Here is a 22,618-nt window from a genome sequence, read left to right on the forward strand (position 1 = left end):
GGGGAAGGCAGAGAGTGAGCTGGTGTCTTTGCAAGCATTTACATCAGCATCGTTTCAGAGAAATCTCTGCTGCCACAGCTGTTGTCAGCTAGGGAGAAGGATGCACAAGGCAGATCAAGGGATGGGGAAAGAAACGGGGCTGTTACAGTGGGAAGTACCTCAGCAGCATTTTTTTAAGGTACAGTGATTGATTTCCACTGTGTACCTCAGCAGTAGGAGCTAAACCAGGATTCCATCCTCAGACCCAAAAGCAGCAGACAGCTGCATCAGGAAATACTCTGATTCAGGTATATTATGCTCTCTGCCTTTTTCTTTCTGTGTCTTCCCATCACACTCCCCGATCCTCACCACATTCTCCTCGCTTGTTCTCTCACGCCTCCTGTAATCTGCTCGTTGTGTAGCGCTGACTGCAACAAATTCATTTAAGCTACATTCTGATATACAGAATAAGAGCCTTGCTTATTATTAAAATGGGTGTAATGCATTAATAATTAAAATATAAACGAGCAGGTGGAAGGGAAAGGCATGGCCAAACCAGGCAGGAGGGTTAAAGTGAATTGACTGTACCCTTATGTGTGGTATACAGACGTTGCTCAGTGTGGACAGTCATTCATAGGTGATGAGAGAGGTTAGAGCTCAGTTTTTACTTGAACGTGGATTACTGTGACTGTAAACGTCACATCTGTGGCAGACAGAATTCATATCAGCAGGCAGCATGATTTCCTTTATATGGCAACAGCCAACCATGGCTCTCTGTTTCTGTGCACAGGTAACATGCTAACAGCCTGCTCAACCTGTGAAATATCCTCAGAATTTCTATTTGAAACATTAAATTAACTCATTCTAAATGATCAGGGCTTCCTCAGTGGAAGGCATCACCCTCTGTACAATCACAGACCTACATACAGGCCTCCCAGAGTCTGTGGCTATGTTTTGGGTTTTTTGGGCTAGAAAAGGTAGTCATAAATATGCAAGTTAACCACAAAATATATCTTTGAAGCAAGCAAAGTGCTCTCATGGCAGTTGTAGATATGATGGAAAAGGCCTATTAACTAGTCAGTGATAGTACTGGTTTTGGTGAATTAGCTCATGTACAGACAGGATGTGTGCTTGAAAAGTATTTATACCCTCCTGCTGTTGCTGCTCGGGAAGATTAAGTCTGGATTTATCGTTGACCTTCTTTGCTGTAATACATTCTTAAAAATTAAACTGCTCTCCAATTTTTTCCCTTAGAGTTATTGTGATAATAAATATGCATTTTTTTTCAGTATTATTATTTGGTTTTAGATGTGGCCTAACTCTACTGCATGATGACTTCTCATTTTTCATTCATTTTACTCACTCAGTTCCTGCAGCATGTTGCTAAAAAAAGGTGTCAAATGTCCATGCCTTGAATAATGAATATCTAATAGAGTTAATTGGTTTGAGGGCTGGCTTTGGATTACCTTATCAGCAAAATCGCTTTAACAGAGATTTCAGAAGCTAAGGAGGATTTTTATAAAACTTCATCTAAGTGAATTAATTTTGATGGTAGCTGGGGCAAAAAGGGAAACTCACCATGGAAGGATGAGTTCATATGACTGATATTTGCAAATTAGAGGTCTCTCATGACACAGTAAACACACAGGCAAACATCCACTCACAGATATTTACCCTCTGTTCTTCTTCTTCTTATTGTAGGGTGGGTTTGTGACTGATGAAAGACAAGAAGGCTTTTTAAATGGAAAGGATTCAAAACATCTAAACTTCCTGACATCACAGCAACATCTATTGGACTACAGGGCAGCTTTTTACCTCATTTTCAAGTCACTGTTTTCTGGCCACATTTCCCTTTCTTTGAAGGATGGGTGATGGGCCTGTGACTGACTCTGCCCGCCTGCCTCGTCCCACCCTTCAATGGAGCCAATGTGGAACTCCTCCCACACACCTCCACAGCCTACATCCAACATGTCTGCCTCCTCTCTGCCTGAAGGCTGGGCTCTGTCCCAGTCGCTAGCCCTACTGGCGATGCTGCTCATGGATCTGTTGGCTGTGGTGGGTAACGTGGCTGTCATGGCGGTCATTGCCAAGGCCCCGCAGCTCCACAAGTTTGCCTTTGTCTTCCACCTGTGCGTGGTGGACCTTCTGGCAGCCCTGGTGCTGATGCCCCTTGGCATGCTCTCGAGCCGCGCCTTCTTCGGGGAGGCCCTGTGCAGGAGCTACCTCTTTCTCAGTGTGTGCCTAGTCAGTGCTGCCATCCTCTCTATCTCTGTCATCAATGTGGAGCGTTATTACTACATCATACATCCGATGCGTTATGAAGTGAAGATGACCATTGGCCTGGTAGCTTCAGTGCTTGTAGGGATATGGGTAAAAGCTCTGGCCATGTCTGCTCTGCCACTGCTCGCTTGGTTCCTGCAGGGTGGAAAAACTCCTCTTTTGGAGAGTAGCGGGGTTGAGGGAGGGGGTGGCGGTGCCGTGCCACCTCCCCCGGCTCAGGGTCACAGGCGCTGCTCACTGCACTGGACAGGGGGAGGGTCAAACCGTTTGGCCTTCATGGTTCTCTTCACTCTGGTGTATTTTCTGTGCCCACTGCTGGTGATTCTCGTTGTCTACTGCAACATGTTTAAAGTGGCCCGGGTGGCTGCCATGCACCACGGCCCACTGCCCACGTGGATGGACACACCTCGCCGCCAGCGGTCAGAGTCACTCAGCAGCCGTTCTACAATGGTTACCAGCTCCGGGACAGGTACTGGAACTGGCAGAGGAACTCCACAACGCCCTTTTGGAGGAGGGAAGGCTGCAGCGGTGTTGGCGGCAGTAGGTGGGCAATTCCTTTGTTGCTGGCTGCCCTACTTTACTTTCCACCTGTATTCAGCGCTGGCTGCCAGCCCTCCAGCCACACTGGCCTCTCTGGAGGAAGTGGTCACCTGGATTGGCTACTTCTGCTTCACCTCCAATCCCTTCTTCTACGGCTGTCTGAACAGACAGATCCGAGAGGAGCTGGGCAAGCATCTGCCTTGCCTGTTTCGTCGAGCGGGGATCGAGGTGGAGGACAGACTGCCCAGCCGCGAAGGATCCATAGAGGAGAATTTCCTTCAGTTTCTTCAGGGCACCGGCTGCAACTTGGATCCTCAAAACTCTCACAGCACTTCCAGTCCTAAGGGTGAGGCCTGCTGCCCTGTGGCTCAGTCACAGCCAGCCGAGCCGGCACATGCCATACCCATTGATTTCCGTATCCCAGGACAAATTGCAGAGGAGACTTCAGAGTTTATTGAGATTGAACAGGCGAAAAACAACCATATATATACAGACAGCTGACTTTTCAATGTCTCTATATTTTGAAAATACGTTTAAAGAAACACAGTCTTTCAGGAAAACACGTTTCTCTATTTTTTCTTGAAAGCTGTCCACCAGGTAGCTAAATTCATTTTAAAGACTTGTAATTGTATCTTTGGATCACTGCACTTTTCATCCTTGTTTTTGAAAACAATCATGGTGGAACAGTTAAATGCAGATGTACAAACTGTTGCTTGCGAACAGGGAAGTTACTGCTTTATCTAAAAAAAAGGAAAAAAAAGGCTGTATTTTGGCCTTCGGCTCAGCTCTGTACAGTAAATGACTCACTGAATTGCTATTTATGTTGTTTAAGCTTTTTTAATAGATGAAAAAACAACAACATTAATTTGGTGTTTGAGTCTCTGACGTTTTGGCAGTAAAATATTTTTGGAGAATTTCTTTTCATCTCAAATTAAGAAACACTTGCTTAAATACACTGGCTCCCTCTGAAATCATTACTTTAATATTGTGCAGTTACATCTTGCTATCAGATAAATTACCCTAGTATACAAATATGAAAATTAAAATTCCGCGTGCCACTTCTTTTTTTTTTTACAAGACTTCAGCAAGTCATTTTAAACATTGCTGCAAGAAAAGTAATGTTAAAGAAGACAGCAATAAAAACATCATGTTGAACGATAGTTTGGAGTTTTGTCAGTGACAATGGCAGCTTTAAGCCAATTCGATTACATTAGATGTGTACATATTGTGGCCTGACTGCTCATGGATTTGGTACAAGCTGTTTACAGACAAACTTTCCTTGGTGCTTTACGATGTAACTACGATGTTTAGGGTTACCCCCGCTTCCTGCCATGTGATGTATCTATCAATGTCTTTGGATATAAATTTAGATCTTAAAAAAAAAATAAATCAGCATTCGCTTGATGCACTGCTAAAAATTGAATGATGATTCTGTTCTCTACATTGTTTAACGTACTAAACTCTAAGTTATGTTTGGTAAAACTGTGTAAGTTTTGGTTGTGTATGTCAGTCAACACAAGCATTTTTTAAATGACGAGTTTAGGTATTTGTAAAAGAAGCGATGACAAGGAGGCCAATGTATTTTGACAAGTGCAGTAACTGCCTTCTTCGTGTTTTTCCGCTGTGAGATTTTAAGGAGAATACATGTGGATTGTTTTCTTTTTACTACCCTGATTCTCTTCAGGGTTTTGTTTTTAAGTACCTCAGTGCAGGAAACAATATTTCACTGTCATGCACAGCTCCATGTCAAATACGACCCCTGCACACTACTTTAATGTTGTGGGAAGAACAGAGTAGACAGAATTTGCTTGAGGTTTTTAAAAGACTTGGTTTTGCAGTTTAACTATGAGCTGAAATTGTATTTTATAGCCAACTGTTAGAGGGAGACGTGTGAAAATGACTGATTAAAATAAAGAGGCTTTCTTATGTATTGTGGAAACAGGGTTTTTAAGATATTTTTTCAGAGGGTGTTTTAGTGACAAGGCCAACTTGACACCTTCTTTTTATCACATCTAAATATCTCAAACTGTGAATGATGTTGAATGTTTGTGTTAGGGTTTTTTGACTTGTTCAGAGATTGTTTTTTAAGCTGTGGTGAAGATAAAGAATGACTTCCACTGTACAATGATATGAATGTGTTAAAAAAAAAAACATGGCTGAAGCTAAAGCGAGAGATACTGTTGTAATAAAGAGTTTCTATGTTTGTAAAATATTTTGGATGCATTCGCATAATTTAACCTACAATGTGCGGCTTCTGCCAAAATATTGGTATAAGTGCAATATACTCTTGTTGGCCACTTCATTGAGTGCAGTTGTTCAACTACATGTTAACTCAAATATCTAATCAATCAATCACAGGGCAGCAACTCAGTGCATTTAGGTGTGTAGACATGATTAAGATGACCAGCTGAAGTTCAAGCCGAATTTCAGAAACACACCCATCTGTAGGGTTTACAGAGAGTCCAAAAAAGATCAAATATTCAGTGAGCTTCAGCTCTCTGGGTGAAAATGTTTCATTGATGTCAGAGGACAATGGTGTGACTGCTTCAAGCTGGTAGGAAGGCAGCTGTAACTCAAAGAACCACATGTTACAACCAAGGTATGCAGAAGAGCATCACTGAACCCTGAAGCAGAAGACCGCATCAGTTTTCACTCCTGTCTCCTAAGAAATTGAGGCTACAATTCACTCTTGATCACTAAAATAGTAATTCAATAGTAAATCAATATTTGTGGTATAGTTTTTTTTTTTAAAACTAACATTAACATTTTAGTGTTTTATATTACTGTATATGTGTGTGCCTTAATCCTTTGCATTGAAATCCTGATGCAAAGAGAGACGGTGGGGGAATATAGTTCACAGTAATCAAAAATGTGTCAATCGACCACTAAAACATTTTTTCTGTTTATGAAAAAATGTTTATGTACATACATATATATGTACACACATATATACATATCTATATATATATATAGATATACATATATATAGATATAGATATATCCTGTTTCTATTTAATTTTTTTGATTTGTTTCATTTGGAGGATGTGATTGCTCAACACGCCTCACACTTCTATGATGGACCTCAGTCAAACCGCCCCCAGCTTCGGCAGGCTCTGCCATCCCCATGGCAATTATTACCTAGAAACATTTTTCTAGGCTGTAGTGGGTGGTAGGAGGAGCTTACTCTATTGGGAATCCAACATGACGCCCCTATCTGTGACTTCTTAAAATATATTCTCTACACTAAACCAGAGCTGACATTTGGTTTTGTTATGTTATCACAATCCATAGCACTCCTAGTGTGAATATGTCACGTTGTAAACTGGAATGACCCTCTTAGGCTTTATTTGTTATTTCTGTGAAATCTTGGGTTACTTTGCCTTATAATCATACCATCAGTCATACCATAACAAACATGTTATATTCTGATAAAGATTCATATTTTTCAACATTAGTTAGAATCATACACCTTGAAATGCTTTTATATGCCCTTGCTTTTACATTAACGGAAAGATCTGGCTAAGTGTTGTGGTCCAGGGCAGGCACTAAAGCAGCACGGTAAAGGAAATTAATCATCATCCTAGGTAATCATCTGTGAGTGATTTGATCAACCTACTCAAAATGGAATCTTTTACATGTTTTAACATGATCTGCTAAATTATTATAAATCTTATCTGGTGGGTAATAAAGGTCAAAGGTTTGAGACACTGAAATGTTGGACTTCAGTCTTAAATGCCTTGAGTCAGCCATCACTGTATGTGCAGCGTTCCTATTTTAAGGCTGTTTGAGGTGTCAGGGAGTCTTTCTATTTGCTTTTGCAAACAGCCGTACTTTCTAAGCTAGCATATAAGCTTAAGCAAACTTTCAGTAAAGGTTTAGGAAGCTATATTTTACATTTTCACCACTGCTTTACTTTTTAAACACTGGTATGCACTGTGGTAAATAACAGCAAGTGTTATTTACCACAGTTTTTGAGTATTTCAAAAACTGTTGATCTACTGGGATTTTCAGAAACACAGCCAAGTGTAAGGGTTATGGAGAATGCTCTGGATAAAAAGGAAAATATCCAGTGAGCTTCAGTTCTCCGGGTAAAAGTACCTTGTTGATGTCAGTGGTCAAAGAATGATGAGACTGCTTTGAGCTGACAGGACAGCAAAATTAAATCAAATAACCACTTGTTAAACCCAAGATATGCTGAAGAGCACCTCTGAATACACAGCATGCTGAAGCTTGAATCAGGTGTGCTATAGCAGCAGAAGACCACACTGGGTGCCACTCCTTTTAGATAAGAACAGGACAATTAGGGTAAAATTCACATAGGCTCACGAAAACTGGGCAGCAGAAATGCTGTCTGGTCTGATGGGTCTTGATTTCTGCTGCCATTTTCAGATGGTAGGATCAGAATTTGGCATAAAGAACATGAAAAGCATGGACTCGTCCTGCCTTATCAGAGGTTCAGGCAGTTGCTGGTGGTGTGGGGGATATTTTCTTGGCACATTTTGTACCACTTAGGACCAGCTGAGCATCTTTTAAACACTACAGTCTACCTGAGCATTATTGCTGACCATATCCATCCCTTCATGACCACCGTATACCCATCTCCTGACGGCTACTTCCAGGAGTACAATGCGCCGTATCGCAAAGCTCAAATCAACTTTGGGATGTGGTGGAATGGGAGACTTAGTAGCAAGGTGTACCTAATAAAGTGGACAATCAGTGCATGCCAGGGGCTAAAAATGTGCTCCATCTAAATAATAACAGGAAAATAACACATAAAACTAACACCGTCGGCGCTGAATATAAGGTGACCTTTGAGATATTAGTCACTAGTAAAAACGCGTGACGTAAGAAAGACATGATAGGATTTAATTACTAAATATTTCTGAACTCGTTTTAAATACAGCTGCTGAAGATAAGCTATTATCAAACGTTATCTAACCGGCGTGGAAACACCATTTGTTCTTGTTTCACCGGGACCTTTGTACCCTCTCCCAGCCCCTCCTTTAAACACAATAACACTTCATCCTTCTGTGGAGGAAACTGAATTAACAGAATAACAAACCCAGCAAGACCGAATATCACCCCTGGTAAGTATTTCCTAGCAAGAACTACTGAACTAATACTTATTTCTCTCATGGGTTAGCCATTTATGTAGTTGTTAAGCTAAGACGTAGGCTATTGACACTGCAGTTATCATGCTTTATCTAACTTTGTACATTTCATAGTGGACAGTTAAGCTAGTAAGAAGCAGTTGCTTTGTTAGCAATGTGAAACTTCTCGATAACGTGTTTACAGTCGGCGCTCTTTAGCTACTCTGCGGATGTATAGTACACATATTTAGAGCCCGTATATACTGTAACGAGCCATCCTTTGTTGCTTTATCTTTGTGTTAAGGTATTTCCTGCCGTCTTGTGTTCTCCACTTCCAGCTAACGAGTCGTCAACAATGTCCCGTGGTAAGTCCGCACCCGACATAGCTGTACTCAAATTTACACGAAACACGCTCTAGTAACAGGAGTTTTAGCCCTCTTAAGACACTTAAAGGGAGAGTTAATCACCTGGAACTCTGTCAGAAGCTTATTAAATTAGTTAAAAAAAAAAACCCCAACAACCCCGAATTTAACCATATAAGACTTTGCAGTGCAATACATCACAACCTTGCCTCAAATAAGGGAAAACAGTCGTCGTTTGGTATTTCTATGCGTTAAATGTACAAAAGTACTATGATTTGAAAGCTTGTTCACTTGCTTGCTTTTACATGGCCAAGGAAGAAGCTGTGAGGTCCTATTTGTGCCAAGATTATGCTCACATTCATGTGGACTGAAAAAGTAACAAAAGAAATTGTCTTTTCAGTTGTGCTTTCGTACACCTTTAAAGTTGTGACAAAACTATTTTTACAAACTGATTGTGTCTGCGCATTGATCAGCTGACAGGACAGAAACAAAAATGTGGCTGTGACTTTGCTTTCGTCATCCTGTTGCACTTCCTGTCATTTGACAGTGTAGCTTTGCAGCTGGCCTTCATGTGTCTTTTGACTGTCTTGTCTTTATGTGATTTACGAGTAATGGAGTAAATTTGTGTGTGCCATTGGAAGAACTTGATCAACTTTGACGTTGTAGTAGGTGGAGTGAACAATATAGAACTAGTTCTCAACTGACACTGGTTATCAGTTCAAATTCCTGCATACTATCAGTATTTTGTTACAGTGGTGTGTGGAAGCCACCAGTCATTTCTTTCTGTTTTGCTTCCAAGGAGCCAGACTTCCTTGTAACATGCTCGAGCAATAGTTCTCCAAAGTTTTTTTTTTTTTTTTTGGACACTGGCTGCTTTTTAACTTTTTTAAAATACAGTCTGTATATCTGATCATTTTCATATGAATGTGTTTTGCTTGTTGAGCCATTTGATAGGGAACTGAGGTAAACTTAACTCAGGGGATGTCTACACATAACAGACAACTTTTTAAAGTTTTAAAGGTACTTTTCCCTGGCAACCTGGCACGAAAACACATAGTTAGTTCAGTTTGACAGCCTTAAAAATGGTATTCACTGATCTGAAAATGTTCTTTTGAAAAGAATTTTTTTTTAAAGGAATAGGAAAAAGCCAGCAAAGACCCGACTTGAAAGATGCACCTGACCCTGCATTGATCCATCTACTGTTTGCTGAAGGCTCATCAGGAAGGTGGCTGTCACTAAGTCATTGTTAAGGAAGGGAAACGGGGGGGGGGGGAGGAAGACTGAGGTAATCCAGGGACCTGGCTATAGAAGAAGCAGTGCTATTAATAAAAAATATGTAATGGTTGTGTTTTATTATAGAGAATACCAGACTAGACTATTTCAACGTTTATATAAGCTAATTTGAAAATGTATTACTTGGTTCAGTAGGATTTTAAAATTTACACTTTCAAGATGCTGTTTAATATATGTGACGATAGTGGGTTTTTTCCTGTATGGCTTTGGTAAACAAAATGCTGCATTTCATAATTACTGGTCTGAATAAGTTGGGGAAAAAATCCTCTAAGCAGCCAGCTATATGCTCACTGGTCTCATTTTTAACTAAAGGGTGTGCAAACAGCAGCAAAATCAGGGAGAAAGCCAAAGGAAAGTTTTCAGGTACTATGACTGCTTTCTGTTTCCTGGTAAGGCTTTAAGAATCTGACTAATTTATATTTTGCAAAGTAGTTAAGATATTCATCGGGTTAGTTATTTATTTTTTCTTTTTCAAAAGTGGGCCTGTGTGTTTTAGGCTTTCGTGCTGCTGCTTCCACACCAGATGGTGAGCAGTGACTCTCAAAAACTGGGTCAGCTTTCAGAAAAAGCCTGCGGAAACCCTGATATAAAATTTTATTTTCTCTTCACTTTGCAGACACCTCCACTTCAGTACCCAAATAAGGTTATCTTTTATTATTATTGTAAATTTAAGTGTTTGTTGTACAATGTACTAGTCTTTTTTTAAAAGCTTCCTCAGTTTCTTTTTTGCTTTTAGACTTTTGGTTGGATATACTTGAATATGTTACTATCACATGAGTTTTTTGCATGTAGCTGTTAGATGTAAAAGTTTTGTCCTCTAAAAAGCAAAAGCTTTTCACACACTTTTTTTAAAAGAAAGAATAGAAATTTAGAATAGAAATTTTTATTGAACTGCATACAATTTTCATGTCACTAGATGGGGCTCTTTGCTTGTTCTTAACGTCTCTCTTTGTATGACTGTTCTGGTCCATAATATAGTTTCTTCCTAGTTTTGGAGAATTGGATTTACAGTATATTGAAATTGAATTCTCAAGTCGAATAATTACATTCAGTAATTCAGCGTTCTGTTTAAAAAGCCAAATTAACATTACTAAATCATAAAATATGCAGTATTGAATCTATAAAATATACCAATGTGATTATCAACTGTGTCAATTTCCAGTCTGTGACACTTTCAACAGAACGCTTTAGTTTGCAATTTAATGATGAGCGTATCGAGAGCATGAACACTAGTAATCTTTAAGATCTTTTTAATCATTGACCTGCTGTGTTGATTTTTGGATGCTTGTGTGTTTGCTAAACTTTTAAAAGAGTTTATGATGAATTGTAATTTTGCTCCTCAGCTACAGGAAGTAAGGGACAAAGAGTCGTTCATGTACTGTACTTGTCACAGGTTGTACCACAGCCTCTAGCTGGGCAATAGCTGTCACTATTTATAATACTCCATGTCAGGCGGGCCTGCGTGCGCGCGTGCGTGTCTGTGTGTGTGTAGGCTGCCCGTTGCCCCTCAGAATTTTCCAGCAAAGAAGACTGGGAGCTCATTGGTGAGCTGGTTATCGTGCTTATCCACATAGTACCTTCTCTGTAATTTATTTTTTTAGTTACTTGCTGTTAATCTCGATCCTTTGTTTTTGCTTCTCTTGGATAAACGGCATGTTTTAATGATATCTGTCTAGCTGCTATTTTTAGGAGAGTGGAAAAACTTTTGTCCTTCGCTGACCTAGGCACTCCGCTGGCTCAGCTGCAGCTGATCTTCTGGCTTGCTAGCTGTCATGCTAGCTATACTCTTTGATTTGCAATGCCCTCCTCTGTGGCTGCTTTTCCCTGTGCTGCCTACAGGAAGCTCCTTCCCTGGTTGCTAAGGCAACCGAGGACGATGGCCCCCAGCAGGAGTTGGGGAAGCCTTGGGCTGTCTTTCAGCTCAGTGCTGTGCAGTGTGCCTGCTGACCCGCCACTGACTGGGAGGAGGAGCCAACTTTGCAGAGGAGCTTTGCCTGGCCCAGTATGGGTCCTGCCGTCCCGCTGTCCCACTGTGAGACAGAGCTCCAGCATCAGAGCTAGTGCTCCTTTCTCCCCCTGCTGGCCACTTCAATGCTCTGACCCATTCTGCTCGACTAGTAGCAAGGGCACAGGCAGCAAGATGTCATCTTCTTCCTCCACCTCCTCCTCCAATGCTGCAAATGGACAAGGGAAGCCTAAGGCTAAATCCCCGATACACAAGAGGGGGAGCCTGCAGAGCACCACCAGCCCTGGTGAGTGTGGGTGAAAGAGTGGGGTGGGGGGGTCCAAAAGAAGAAATGGGGGAACATCTTATGTGGATGTGGAGTCAGAAAATTACACATGTGCTTGTGCAATGGTATTTAAGAATTCATGGTGCTCACAAGGAGCAATGAGAGGGAAGTGGAGAACTCTGCAACTCTAGCTAGTTTTTTTCCGCCTGTAAATTGATTTGAAGCTTCGACCCATGTTGGAAACATTCAGCATGCGTGCTCTTCTGTGTGTAATACACCTCACTGAATTGGTTAACTGCAAAGAAAATTTTCACAAAACTTCAGATGAAATTGATTATTTAACAATTGCTCTTCTAGTTTTTTCAGTCAGACGATTACATAGTGTATGAAACATCAAAAAGTATTGACTAGCGCACATGAATGGTTCTCGAAGCCAGATAACAGTGTAAAGTCCAGCAGGGTTGTGCAAAAGAAAAAAATAATAGTGTGTACTTTGATAAGAAGGTAAAGTTCAGGTTAAGTGTATCATTTGTCATAACGAGGCACCGATGAACAGCCTGTACTTAACTTGTGAAGTTAATGTTTTGCAGATGAGTGTGATAGTGTAATGTGCATCGCCTCAAAAAATAAGAGTGAAATATAGATTTTTGAGCATTTATTATCTTCATTTGCACAGTGAATATTGCTGTTTATATATACATTTCTGACTGTCTGTGTATTATTGTCAGATTGTAAAGGAATGTGAGGAGTTTATGGGCCTATTTACCCGACCACCTTGCACTGTTTCTGCTACAGTTAATCAAAGGTCTGCAGTTTATCAGCTTTGCACAGAGCAGTAGTATCAGTTTATGTTTCAACTGCAATTCTCTCTCTCATTACAAGTTTCTATTAGATTGTTCTCTCAGCATCCCAGAAAAAACAAAAAAACAAAACACATTTAACATTTTGTGTGTGTGTGTGTGTGTGTGATGGAATAGAGGGAAAATTATTGTGCTTTTATGATTATCTTTGATTTTAATGTTAACTGCTCTTTCCAGTGAGAAACTATCAAGTTAGACCTGTAATATATTTGTGAAATGAATTGGTTCCTCATGGTGCCGCACAGCACAAAAGTCGAGCATTTGGAGGGATGCAGCAGAGGATCCTGAGGAGTAACTCACGCTGACACACTCCTTACAGTATTTGCTGAGGACGCCTGTCTTTGGTGCAGTAATAAATAACTTATAGGTCTCTCCAGCCATGCAGTCATTCAAGTCCTCTCAATTAGCCGCTTGGCTGAGCCTTGTGCTCTCCCAGTCTGATAATATGGTCCATTATGGGCCATCTGACCACATTTTTATTTTTGCCTCTAAACGACTGTTCTCAAAGTCAGGTCATGGACTGAAGCTCAATATTTGCATTGTTTCTTCTTGTAACCTCAGCAGAAATAGTTCTCTTATCACATTTTCCCCTCTCACCAAACACAACTCTCCAGCACTGATGCATCCCTGCGTACTTGAAACACTTCTCTTATGCAATGGTTGGAGTGGATTTGCTGGTGTAAACATTGATTAACCAATCAGCTTCCTGGAGGAAACTGCCTCTGCCTGTAGGCTCAGCAGCTCTCCCACTGGACTCTGGCATAAAGCAGAATATGTAATGCCCAGTTATATGACGTGATATGTGGAGGTTATTAAAGTGTCTGCCAGAGCAGTGCAGGGAATTCCTCTCACCAGTTTGGATCAGCGCTCTTCTTCCTGTATGCTGCCTTCTATCTTTATATTTGGCTCTAACGTCATACAGGCTTTTGCACATTTTACCTGCAGGCTGTCTGGTTGTCTGGCTTGATGCTTTTGTTGAGGCAGTTATTTTTGTCTCTTGTGTGATGGTTTCACAGCTCAGCATTTCAGAGGTGCGGGGATCACTGTCTTGTTACCTGGATTCAACATTAGTTTTGTGCCATCTATATAATACTGGATAATGTATGTTCTTTTAATTATTCTAAAAGATATGGGTTTTTTTAATTGCACTGTACCCTCGAACCCCCCAAAAATACTGTATCGGTTATTAATGGGTGGCCACTGGCCTGCGGGCACCACATTAATCTGTATCTTCTACACTCTCTACACATCCTGCTGCATACTGCAGTTGGATGGTTACCGTATTTCCTCCAGGACTCTGGCTGTCTCCTGTTCTGGTTCATTATTAAGCGGATATACTGCTTGTGTCACGGCATGTCTCTTGTGCATCTGTCTTCAATTTATGTGTATTCTTTATCTCAGGTCACGTGAGCTCTGTGCCGTTACCCCTGAGGGGATTTGCTGTACTCCATACTGAATCATTATCATATCTACTCGTCTCCCTGTGGACTTTAACCCAGCTGACTGAAAAGCACTGTGCCTGTTCACCTCTTCTCACTCCCACGCTCTGGCCCTGCAGTAGACAGAAACACGTGACAAGCAAATACTGGGAGAAAACCACAAAGTTGGGTTTTTTCCGCAGAGTAGTCTATGTTTTGATCTCCTACTGAAAAGGTGTCACTGTAACATGTTTTTCACTGTCACTCCTACAATGAATAAGCTAAATAGCTTCAATTTGAAGTGAATTTGTTGTAGAACATGAAGCCTACTAATTAAAGAGGTTCAAGCAATGGTAAACAGCTAAATTAAGCTATATCTGCGACATTAGGCTCAAGTATCTATGTTTTAACAATGTTTAGAAAAACATTATTTTTATTCCCTTTTTGCTCTACACTTTACTCAATATTAAAAATGTTTCTTTGCTTTTCTTTTTAACCACTAGAGGGAGGCTTGGGAAAATACAAGGCAGCCCATCTGTTTGAAACAAGCAGCTGGTTGTCAGGGTCTCCAGTCTGTGGCTGTGCTGCCCTCAGACATGACTGAGGAGCACTTTGCTCTGTGTTTGGTGGAAAATTCCAGGGCTTTCTTTTGCTATGAATAGCTCCGCTGCTTCCCATGTTAGAAAGGGAGTGTCTCAGTCCTGGAAAAGGGATTTTGGAGAGGTAGGAAGTGAGGCCTTAAACTGTCACACCAACAGGTGGGCCTGTTGTGACCAGATAGCGAGTGATATCATAATATCTGTCCAGGCAGCCCCCCCCCACACACACACTCACACTCACATAGAAACACACAGAAGATTGGCTTGTTTCCACTCTACCATTTCTCACTTGGGTGATCTGCTGGCTGACAGGCTGTACAGATGGTTATGATGGGTTGTATTTCAGTGCTTAAGTACAGTTAAGCATGCTACTTTGGTCTGTCTCTGCTCCTGTCGTAGCTTCCAATGAAGATCCATTTTCATTTAATCCACCTCATTCGATCACACATGAACCAGCATCAGCTGATGTTTCAGTCCCTCACTGACTTCTCATTGTGTTTTGACCTCCGTGAGTCATTGAATCTCTCACCCACCCCCTCCTGTTCATTTAATGATTCTCCGGATCATATTTTAAACTTTAATTAGGAGTATACTCTCACACTTGCAACTCCACACTGATGTTTCTCACATTCCAGTTCATTGGTCATCTCACACATAGAGAAGTCATTTGTTCAATCTGACAGCTAGCCAGTTTTCCACATTTCTCATATCTTCATGTTAAACTATTCATCTTTAGTTGATGTCAGAACATATAATAGGAACTTTTTCCTTTTGTTGTTATATTCCTGTCACACCACGACTTTCGTGCTTTGAAAAAATAGATTCCGCTATACAGCCTGAGTCAGGTTAGTCGCAGTTGTTTTAGTTTGCGACCATTAGTTGATACAGTAATGAAATATTAGTCACTAAAAGCAAACAGTGCACAGTTGTTCAGAGTTTAATCTTTAATCAAACTGCTGTATTTATAACATCCTTTTGTGGAAACTCTGCCAGCACAACAAGACACTAAATCACAGCTAGAATTGCGAGTTTTCAACAGTGCACAATTCATTCACTCCAAAGCAAAGAGAGCAGTGAATGTGCATGGAAACGGATCAAAAGCTTTCTTGCTTAGCCATCTCAGGGAAGCAGTAGTCCCTTTATTGTCTCTGGCTTTGATCCTTCACACAGTTTTTGTCTCAGGGTTGGAATCGTGAGCTGTTGATGTCCGAGCAGCGCTAACTGCAGAGGGTTATATGTTGACACTATCAAATGACACAGTGTTCCTTTTAGATACTCCGATATGGTGAGAGCTGCACTGACAGCGGTGACAACAGCAACTGTGGTCTGGATAATCACAGAGGGTCAAAATGAATGATGTGAATATGTGTCTTTTTTGGTGTGTGACTATTAGTGTTTACATGTGCTGCTGTGGGTATGCAACATGTTTTGTGCACAGTTCGGTGTCTCGGGCTCCAGAGAGAATTTATTGTTTTGAGAAGATTCCTGGTGGACATGAAGGGGGGGGGGGGTTCACAAAAACAGCAGTGCAAATGCTGGGAAGCAGTTTTATTTGCATGTTCACTCTCTTTCATTCACACGGGAATGCTTGTGCAATTATGTCAGCTCTCTTTTTCTTCAGGGAGAAAGGGAGTGAAAAATAATGCACAGCGACTCCCCTGTGCTGTTAATTAGTCTCCAGGGAAAGAGATTTGCAGAGCACAACAGATGATGTAACTGCAGAAAAACTCAAGCTAGGGCTGAAAAAGAAAACATACCTCAGTGCTTGTGAGAAATGTGACTTAACAAAAAGCACTGGACATATAGCATGTCTGAATTTAATTCACACAAGGCTGTAGGTGGTTTCACCAGCAAGCCTCTTAAATGATTCTATTGTAGTAACACAATCAGTGGCAGAACACATTGCCATTTGTTGTTTACAATGGATGTCCTTCTTGTTTTTAAGCTCAGAACAGAAAGTCAAAGGAAATATTCCATAAGCCAAAGGCCTGAAGGTCAAATAAATCAGGAATGGTCAACTTACTCTCATAACATTTATAACTTCCTCAGTCAGCTTCTTGATAGGTTCCTGAAGATGAGATATCACCTATTTGTACAAGAAATTTAACCGTCAAGTCTCCAAACAGTTTGAGAGTTTCCATTCAAACATCTAAAGAAATCACATATACTTTTGCAGTATTAAATTTGCAATATTAAACTCCATCAGCTGTGTTGCTGAATATCATCCTATTAGGTTATCATAGGCAGGTACACAAAATAAAATAATAAAGAAATATAAATAGTAAGACTGAGAATGTGCAAAAGACAATACAAGCAAGTAGTAACGGCAGTTGAGTTGAATAATTCTGAAGGAGAACGAGCTTGATACTAAGATGTATTTTAATTAAAAGTTTTTGAAGACTTCTATAAGAGGCTCCTCATCTGTGCTCCAGGTTGCATTATATAACAAACACAAATTTCAAATTCAAATTTTATTTGTCACAAACATAACCATGCACAGTATGACATGAGGTGAAATGCTTATTGCTGTGCAATGCCCAACCATTGAAGGACAGTAAGAATTGACAGTCATATTTAGATTACTACAAAAATTTACAGATTTTAACTTAGAAATTTACAGTAAAAATGTGCAAAACAGTTTACATAAGAAATTATTAATAAAAAGAAATTATAAATTATAAGAAGTGTGCAAAAAGAAAAACCAGAGTGCGTGTGGAGATGTGATGTGTGTGGGAGAGTTCAGTCCTACACCTGGTTCAGGGCCCGAATAGCCTGGGGGAAGAAGCTCCTCCTCATTCTCTCTGTTTTGGCCTTAAGGGAGCGGAAGCGCTTCCCAGACCTCAACAGTGAGAAGAGTCCATTGTTGGGATGGGAGAGGTCCATCATAATCTTCCTGGCTTTGGTCTTGCACCGCTTGGTGTAGATGGACAGCAGGTCAGGAAGCTCTGATCGAATGATGCAGATCTTGTCTGTTCTGCTTGGTGCTGTTCCCAAACCAGGCGCAGATGGTTCCTGTCGGGACGCTCTCGATGGTGCAGGGGTAAAAGTTTTTAAGCACCCTCAGTGGCAGATGGAAGTCCCTAAGTCTTCTGAGGAAGAAGAGACGCTGGCGGGCTTACTTAACCAGGGTTTTAATGTAGCAGGTCCATGACAGGTCCTGAGTGATGTGGACACCCAGGTATCGGAAACTGTCCACTCTCTCCACTGGCGTGCCATTGATGATCAGGGGCTCATAATTCCTCACCTGCTTTGTAGTGAAGTCCATGATCAGCTCCTTAGTCTTGCTGACATTTAGGAGGAGGTTGTTCTCCTGGCACCATGTCTCCAGCTTCCTAATCTCCTCCAGCTAGGCCTTCTCAATGTTGTCAGAGATCAGGCCCACAACAACAGTGTCGTCAGCAAACTTGACAATGGAGGTGGTGTCTGATGTGGTTACACAGTCATAAGTGTACAATGAGTACAGCAGGGGGCTTAAAACACAGCCCTGAGGCACTCCAGTACTGAGTGAGATGGAGGGGGAGACTTGTTTTCCCACCCTCACTGATTGGGGTCTGTCTGTCTGTGAGGAAGTTGAGGATCCACTGACACAGTGATGAGCTGAGTCCTAGATCCTTCAACTTGGTGAAAAGCTTAGAGGGAATTATTGTGTTGAATGCTGAGCTGTAGTCCACAAACAGCATCCTAACATAATTCCTTCAGCCAGTGTGCAGGTGACTCAGGGATGTGTGGAGCAGGTGAGCTATGGCATCATCTGTGGAACGATTAGTCCGGTATGCAAACTGAAGTGGGTTGATGGTGGCAGGAAGTGAAGAAGTGATGTGATCTCTCATTAGTCTTTCAAAACACTTAATCACAATTTATAACAGATTAAATGACTGTTACACAGGAAAGTGTAGTGGGAAAAACAGAACATATCACTCAAAACAAAGAACTTTTACAGATAATCACAATGATCACATTATCAATTATTTGTCAGTAATGAAATATAAAGAAAACATTTGTTTATTATTTCATTTGTTTACATTTATCTGGATAAATTAAATCAATGTCCTACACTTGCCAGCTCACATCCTATACAAGAGCTGCATTTGAGGCGGGCTTCCTCTTTACCTGCAAGACAAGATGGCTGCCACAGAGGTTTGACCTGAGTGACTTAAACTAAACATTTTTTTTTCTTTTACATTGGTCCACAAAGGAGTATTTAACACTCATTTTACAACATTTAAGAAGCACTATAGGGGAGATGAACTTAGTGATTCCTAACAGTGATTGATTGTTTGTGTGTCCTGCTTCCATTCAAAGTCCACAATGACTAACATAGTCACATGACTAGGGATGGGTATCGTTTAGGTTTTATCCGATACCAGTACCAAACCGGTACTTTTGAAACGGTGCTGGTGCTTAAACGGTGCTCAAACCGGTGCTTAAAGAATGGAGAACACGAAATTGGTCCAAAAACCTCTCATGTTCAGCTGTTTTGTTTTTTTTTTTGTAAAAAGATAACAATGTTAGCCTTTTCTGCAGCTATAGGGCATATATGGTCTCACTCTTGGCTGGAAGCAGTGCTTAAACAATGGAAAAAACACAAACTTTGTCCAAAAACCTCTCATGTTTAGGTGTTTCCCACTTTTTCTTTGGTCATTTTAGCCTTTTTGGCCAGGGTGAAGGGAGCATCTGCCATCAAACAAGAAGACAGCCGCATGTAACTACGACCGTGTTTGCTAGTTTACCTTACATGCATTAATTTAATAACGTGGTCAGCCTACTCAACCTAAATTACACACGAACAACATTAAGCTACTGACCCAGAGAAGAACGGCTGCTGCTGCCATCATCATCTGTCATCATTTCTGCTACACTGACAGGGCTAGGGGCCAGGACTCTACTCTTCGGGTTTTTGGGGGATGTTGCTAACTCCGGGTCCGACAACAGGCACCACACCCGCAGTAGATGTGCACGGTGTGAGGTCTCGCAGCAAGCTATCAAACACGGCGCATTTCTCGGCTTTAAAAAAAAAACCACTATGCGTTGCCAGGTGTTTCATCAGATTCGAGGTGTTACCTCCTTTGACAGTATCACAGTATCAGCTTAAAGCACTTGTTGCAGGCTGCTGAGTTTGCATCTTTTGCTGTGAAGTACAGCCAGACTTTTGACCGCTTCGCCTTGGGCATTTTTAATCTGTAGCTCTGCTCTAAAAGAACGTACGTACCTGGGCCCGCCTATCATCGTTGGAAAGGTAAAATGATTGGCTAGAATCCAAAGTGTATGACATCTCAGGAAAAAAAAAAAAGCACCGAAATAAAGCACCGAAATGTGCGCTGCTTTTCGGTCTGGTTACTGCCGTTTATGTCAGAACCGGTGCCATAATGGCACCGGATACCGGTACCCATCCCTACACATGACAATACCATTAACACCACTACTACTACTGTTATTAATAGCAAACCTGTGCGTGGTAGATAAACATACATACACATCCTACAGTCATTGTAATATGATGCTATGGGGATATTGTAATCTGAAATTCTATTCAGTGCTCAATTAAACTGTCAAATGTACCAAAATGATGCATGATGATGAATATAATGAGGGATATGTATAAAATATTTAAATATGTCATATAGATGTTGGCACTCATGGTGCCCTGGGCAATGTTTATGTTTCTATTTAAGTTTCATCAAGACTGTTCCACATGCCTAGGAGAAGATAGGGAACATACAAACATAAATATATGCGCTCTGATCAATATAGCATGACTGCTGATGTTTTAATATTGTTATTGTTAGCTCATCGGCTTTATCAAGAGTACTGGGATAAATTACGGTAAGTGTTTCTTATTCTTGTTGTTCTTATTGTTAGCCTAACTGAAAAGCTTTATGTTGGATATATTGGGTACAGTACCTTCTATAAGTCTTGCTAAAGCAAAAGTCTTTATTTCAAAAACATACTGTATCTGTTAGCATCAAATCAGGATTCTTCAATTGGATCTTATAAAAAAATCACAAAATTCAACCTCGACAACACGAAAATAAAAATACAATTAGAAAATCACCCGTTATGCCTACCTCAGATCCAAGCAATGGAGTACCATTTCCAACCTGAACAGTATTCACTGAGCTCTCTTTGAGGACTTTTGCATTCTCTGTATATTTAACTTTAAACTTGGCTTTGTATGGTATTCATCTATAAAGTGAAAATATTTTCTAAACGTATTAGTTTTCTCTTGCCATTGCCCCTTGAAGGTTATTCTTGTGGGGGAAAATGGATAATGAAAATATTTCAGTGATCTCTTTCATCCAAGGATTATTTTCATTAATTCCAGACTGAACTTTTTGTTCAGTCTTTTGACTGGCAGTCAAACAACGGATCACTCTTTACAAGAACCACACCCACCCCATATCCCTTTGAACATCTCACTTAGCCATAAAATTTACTCCCACAAAAAACAAACAAACACCTTGCTGTTTTTTCAGGGACATGCTGGAGACCACAAACCTGCAGTATAAAAATTAACCTTATCCTGGTGCTGACTGTTTCATTATTGTCATCTCATGCTGCTCTTCCAGCAGTTCTGCCATTACTTAAGTATAGCTCATCGTGTGTGCTCATTGAGTTATTTAGTCAGTGAAATACAGCAAACAGGCACTTCTTATCATGTGAAAGAGAAAGGAAAAAGTCTGTGATCAGTGGAGAAACATGTCATGTAGCTTGCATGCACACATAAACAGATACATCCACCTGTGTGTTCTCATCTATAAAGTAGTTGGATACACAAAAGGAGAAATTACACCTGCAGTCAAATAAAAAATATTTTAATCACAAAGACAAGACTGAACTTCCAAAACCACTCTTTTAAAAGTCGTCCAGCTCTGAAGGACAAAATAAAATCAGAAATTAGAAAGAAGCAGTGAATGAGTATCAGAAAAGCAGTTTGTACAGAAATAATAAATTTCCATTTATTAGATCTTCTTAATACTGGTATTCATAACATCATTTACAGTCTTGACATGACTGAAGCTGTGTGTTCATGAATGAGAGGTGGGAAGGGAAGTAAAGTAGGAGTGGCTTTTTATCCAGGGCCGCCTCCATTTTATAGCACAATGCATGAAGCATGAAGTGGTTAACTCTTGTCCTTCCCCCTTTTTTTTTGCCACGTGGTATGATCCAACCCAGTATTTAAATCCGGGGGCTTGAAGGCTCTGCTGTTCATGCACAGTAAACCGGTGTAGTACAGGAAGCAGCTGAGAGAGAGCGAGAGAGAGAGGCAGAGACAAAATCAGGGAAAAGAGGAGAAGAAAGAAAAAAGAGAACTCCTTCTCCAGCACACTGAAGGTGGCAGCAGTTACAGCAGGAGCAGGAAAGGAGAGACAAAAGGAGGGGAACTGGGTGATGTCGTCTTAGAGCAGCTTGGCTTCTGGAGAGAGCGTTCTTTTCTCTGTTTGCTGTCATTCTCTCTCTTCCACTGTACCAGCGGGGGAGGGTACATCGGCCGTCCCAGGCCTAGTTACATGTCCCAGCATCCCACAACAGCTCAGACAAGGCCACTGCGACCATAACGGAGACTGTGAGAACAGGACAAGACAGGGAGCTAGAGGTACTGTAATCTATGGCATTTAACCACAAAACAGTACCTTAGCATGTAAAGCCTGTTAGCGTGAATAGTGTGTTAAAAGAAGTTTCATCAGTTCTTATTAAGCATGATACTTATCGCTCCCAAAATACCTCACAAACGAGCTCATCGTGACAGATGAGGTGCAAGTAAACAACAGTTGTTGTGTATTGGAATAAGTTGACAGCATAAGGCTGACAGTGAGGGGAAATGTGTACATGAGTGTGAGATAAGTGTGAGGTAAGGAGCATAAACAGACTGGTGTGTTGCTTATGGTGATCTTTGCAAAGCTTAATATGCTCCACAGTTTTGTTTATTTGTTTTGTTTTTTTTATAGGCTCCGGATGTTGCAGTGGT

General features: G+C 40.9%; 2 protein-coding genes across 6 annotated transcripts in view; both read left to right on the plus strand.

The window, feature by feature from the left end:
• Positions 1 to 5,011, plus strand: LOC100692145 (G-protein coupled receptor 61). The gene is made up of 2 exons (XM_005469566.4): positions 1 to 287; positions 1,681 to 5,011. Exon 2 carries the CDS (start codon positions 1,897 to 1,899, stop codon positions 3,298 to 3,300), a length of 1,404 nt encoding a protein of 467 aa, XP_005469623.1. The 5' UTR covers positions 1 to 287; positions 1,681 to 1,896; the 3' UTR covers positions 3,301 to 5,011.
• A 2,683-nt stretch (positions 5,012 to 7,694) lies between these two features.
• Positions 7,695 to 22,618, plus strand: part of ampd2a (adenosine monophosphate deaminase 2a) — a 35,334-nt gene continuing 20,410 nt past the window's right edge. For 2 of the 5 annotated variants that reach the window (XM_025907306.1, XM_025907307.1), the window contains exon 1: positions 11,406 to 11,796. In XM_025907306.1, the coding sequence (XP_025763091.1) occupies positions 11,421 to 11,796 (376 nt within the window). In that variant the 5' untranslated portion in view covers positions 11,406 to 11,420. Of the gene's footprint in view, positions 7,887 to 8,193; positions 8,255 to 11,405; positions 11,797 to 21,840; positions 22,247 to 22,618 lie in introns of those variants that run through there. The other 3 variants (XM_005469562.4, XM_005469564.4, XM_005469565.4) reach the window with 3 other exon arrangements.

Source organism: Oreochromis niloticus, linkage group LG5 (assembly GCF_001858045.2).
Source record: "Oreochromis niloticus isolate F11D_XX linkage group LG5, O_niloticus_UMD_NMBU, whole genome shotgun sequence".
NCBI classification, from domain to species: Eukaryota; Metazoa; Chordata; class Actinopteri; order Cichliformes; family Cichlidae; genus Oreochromis; species Oreochromis niloticus.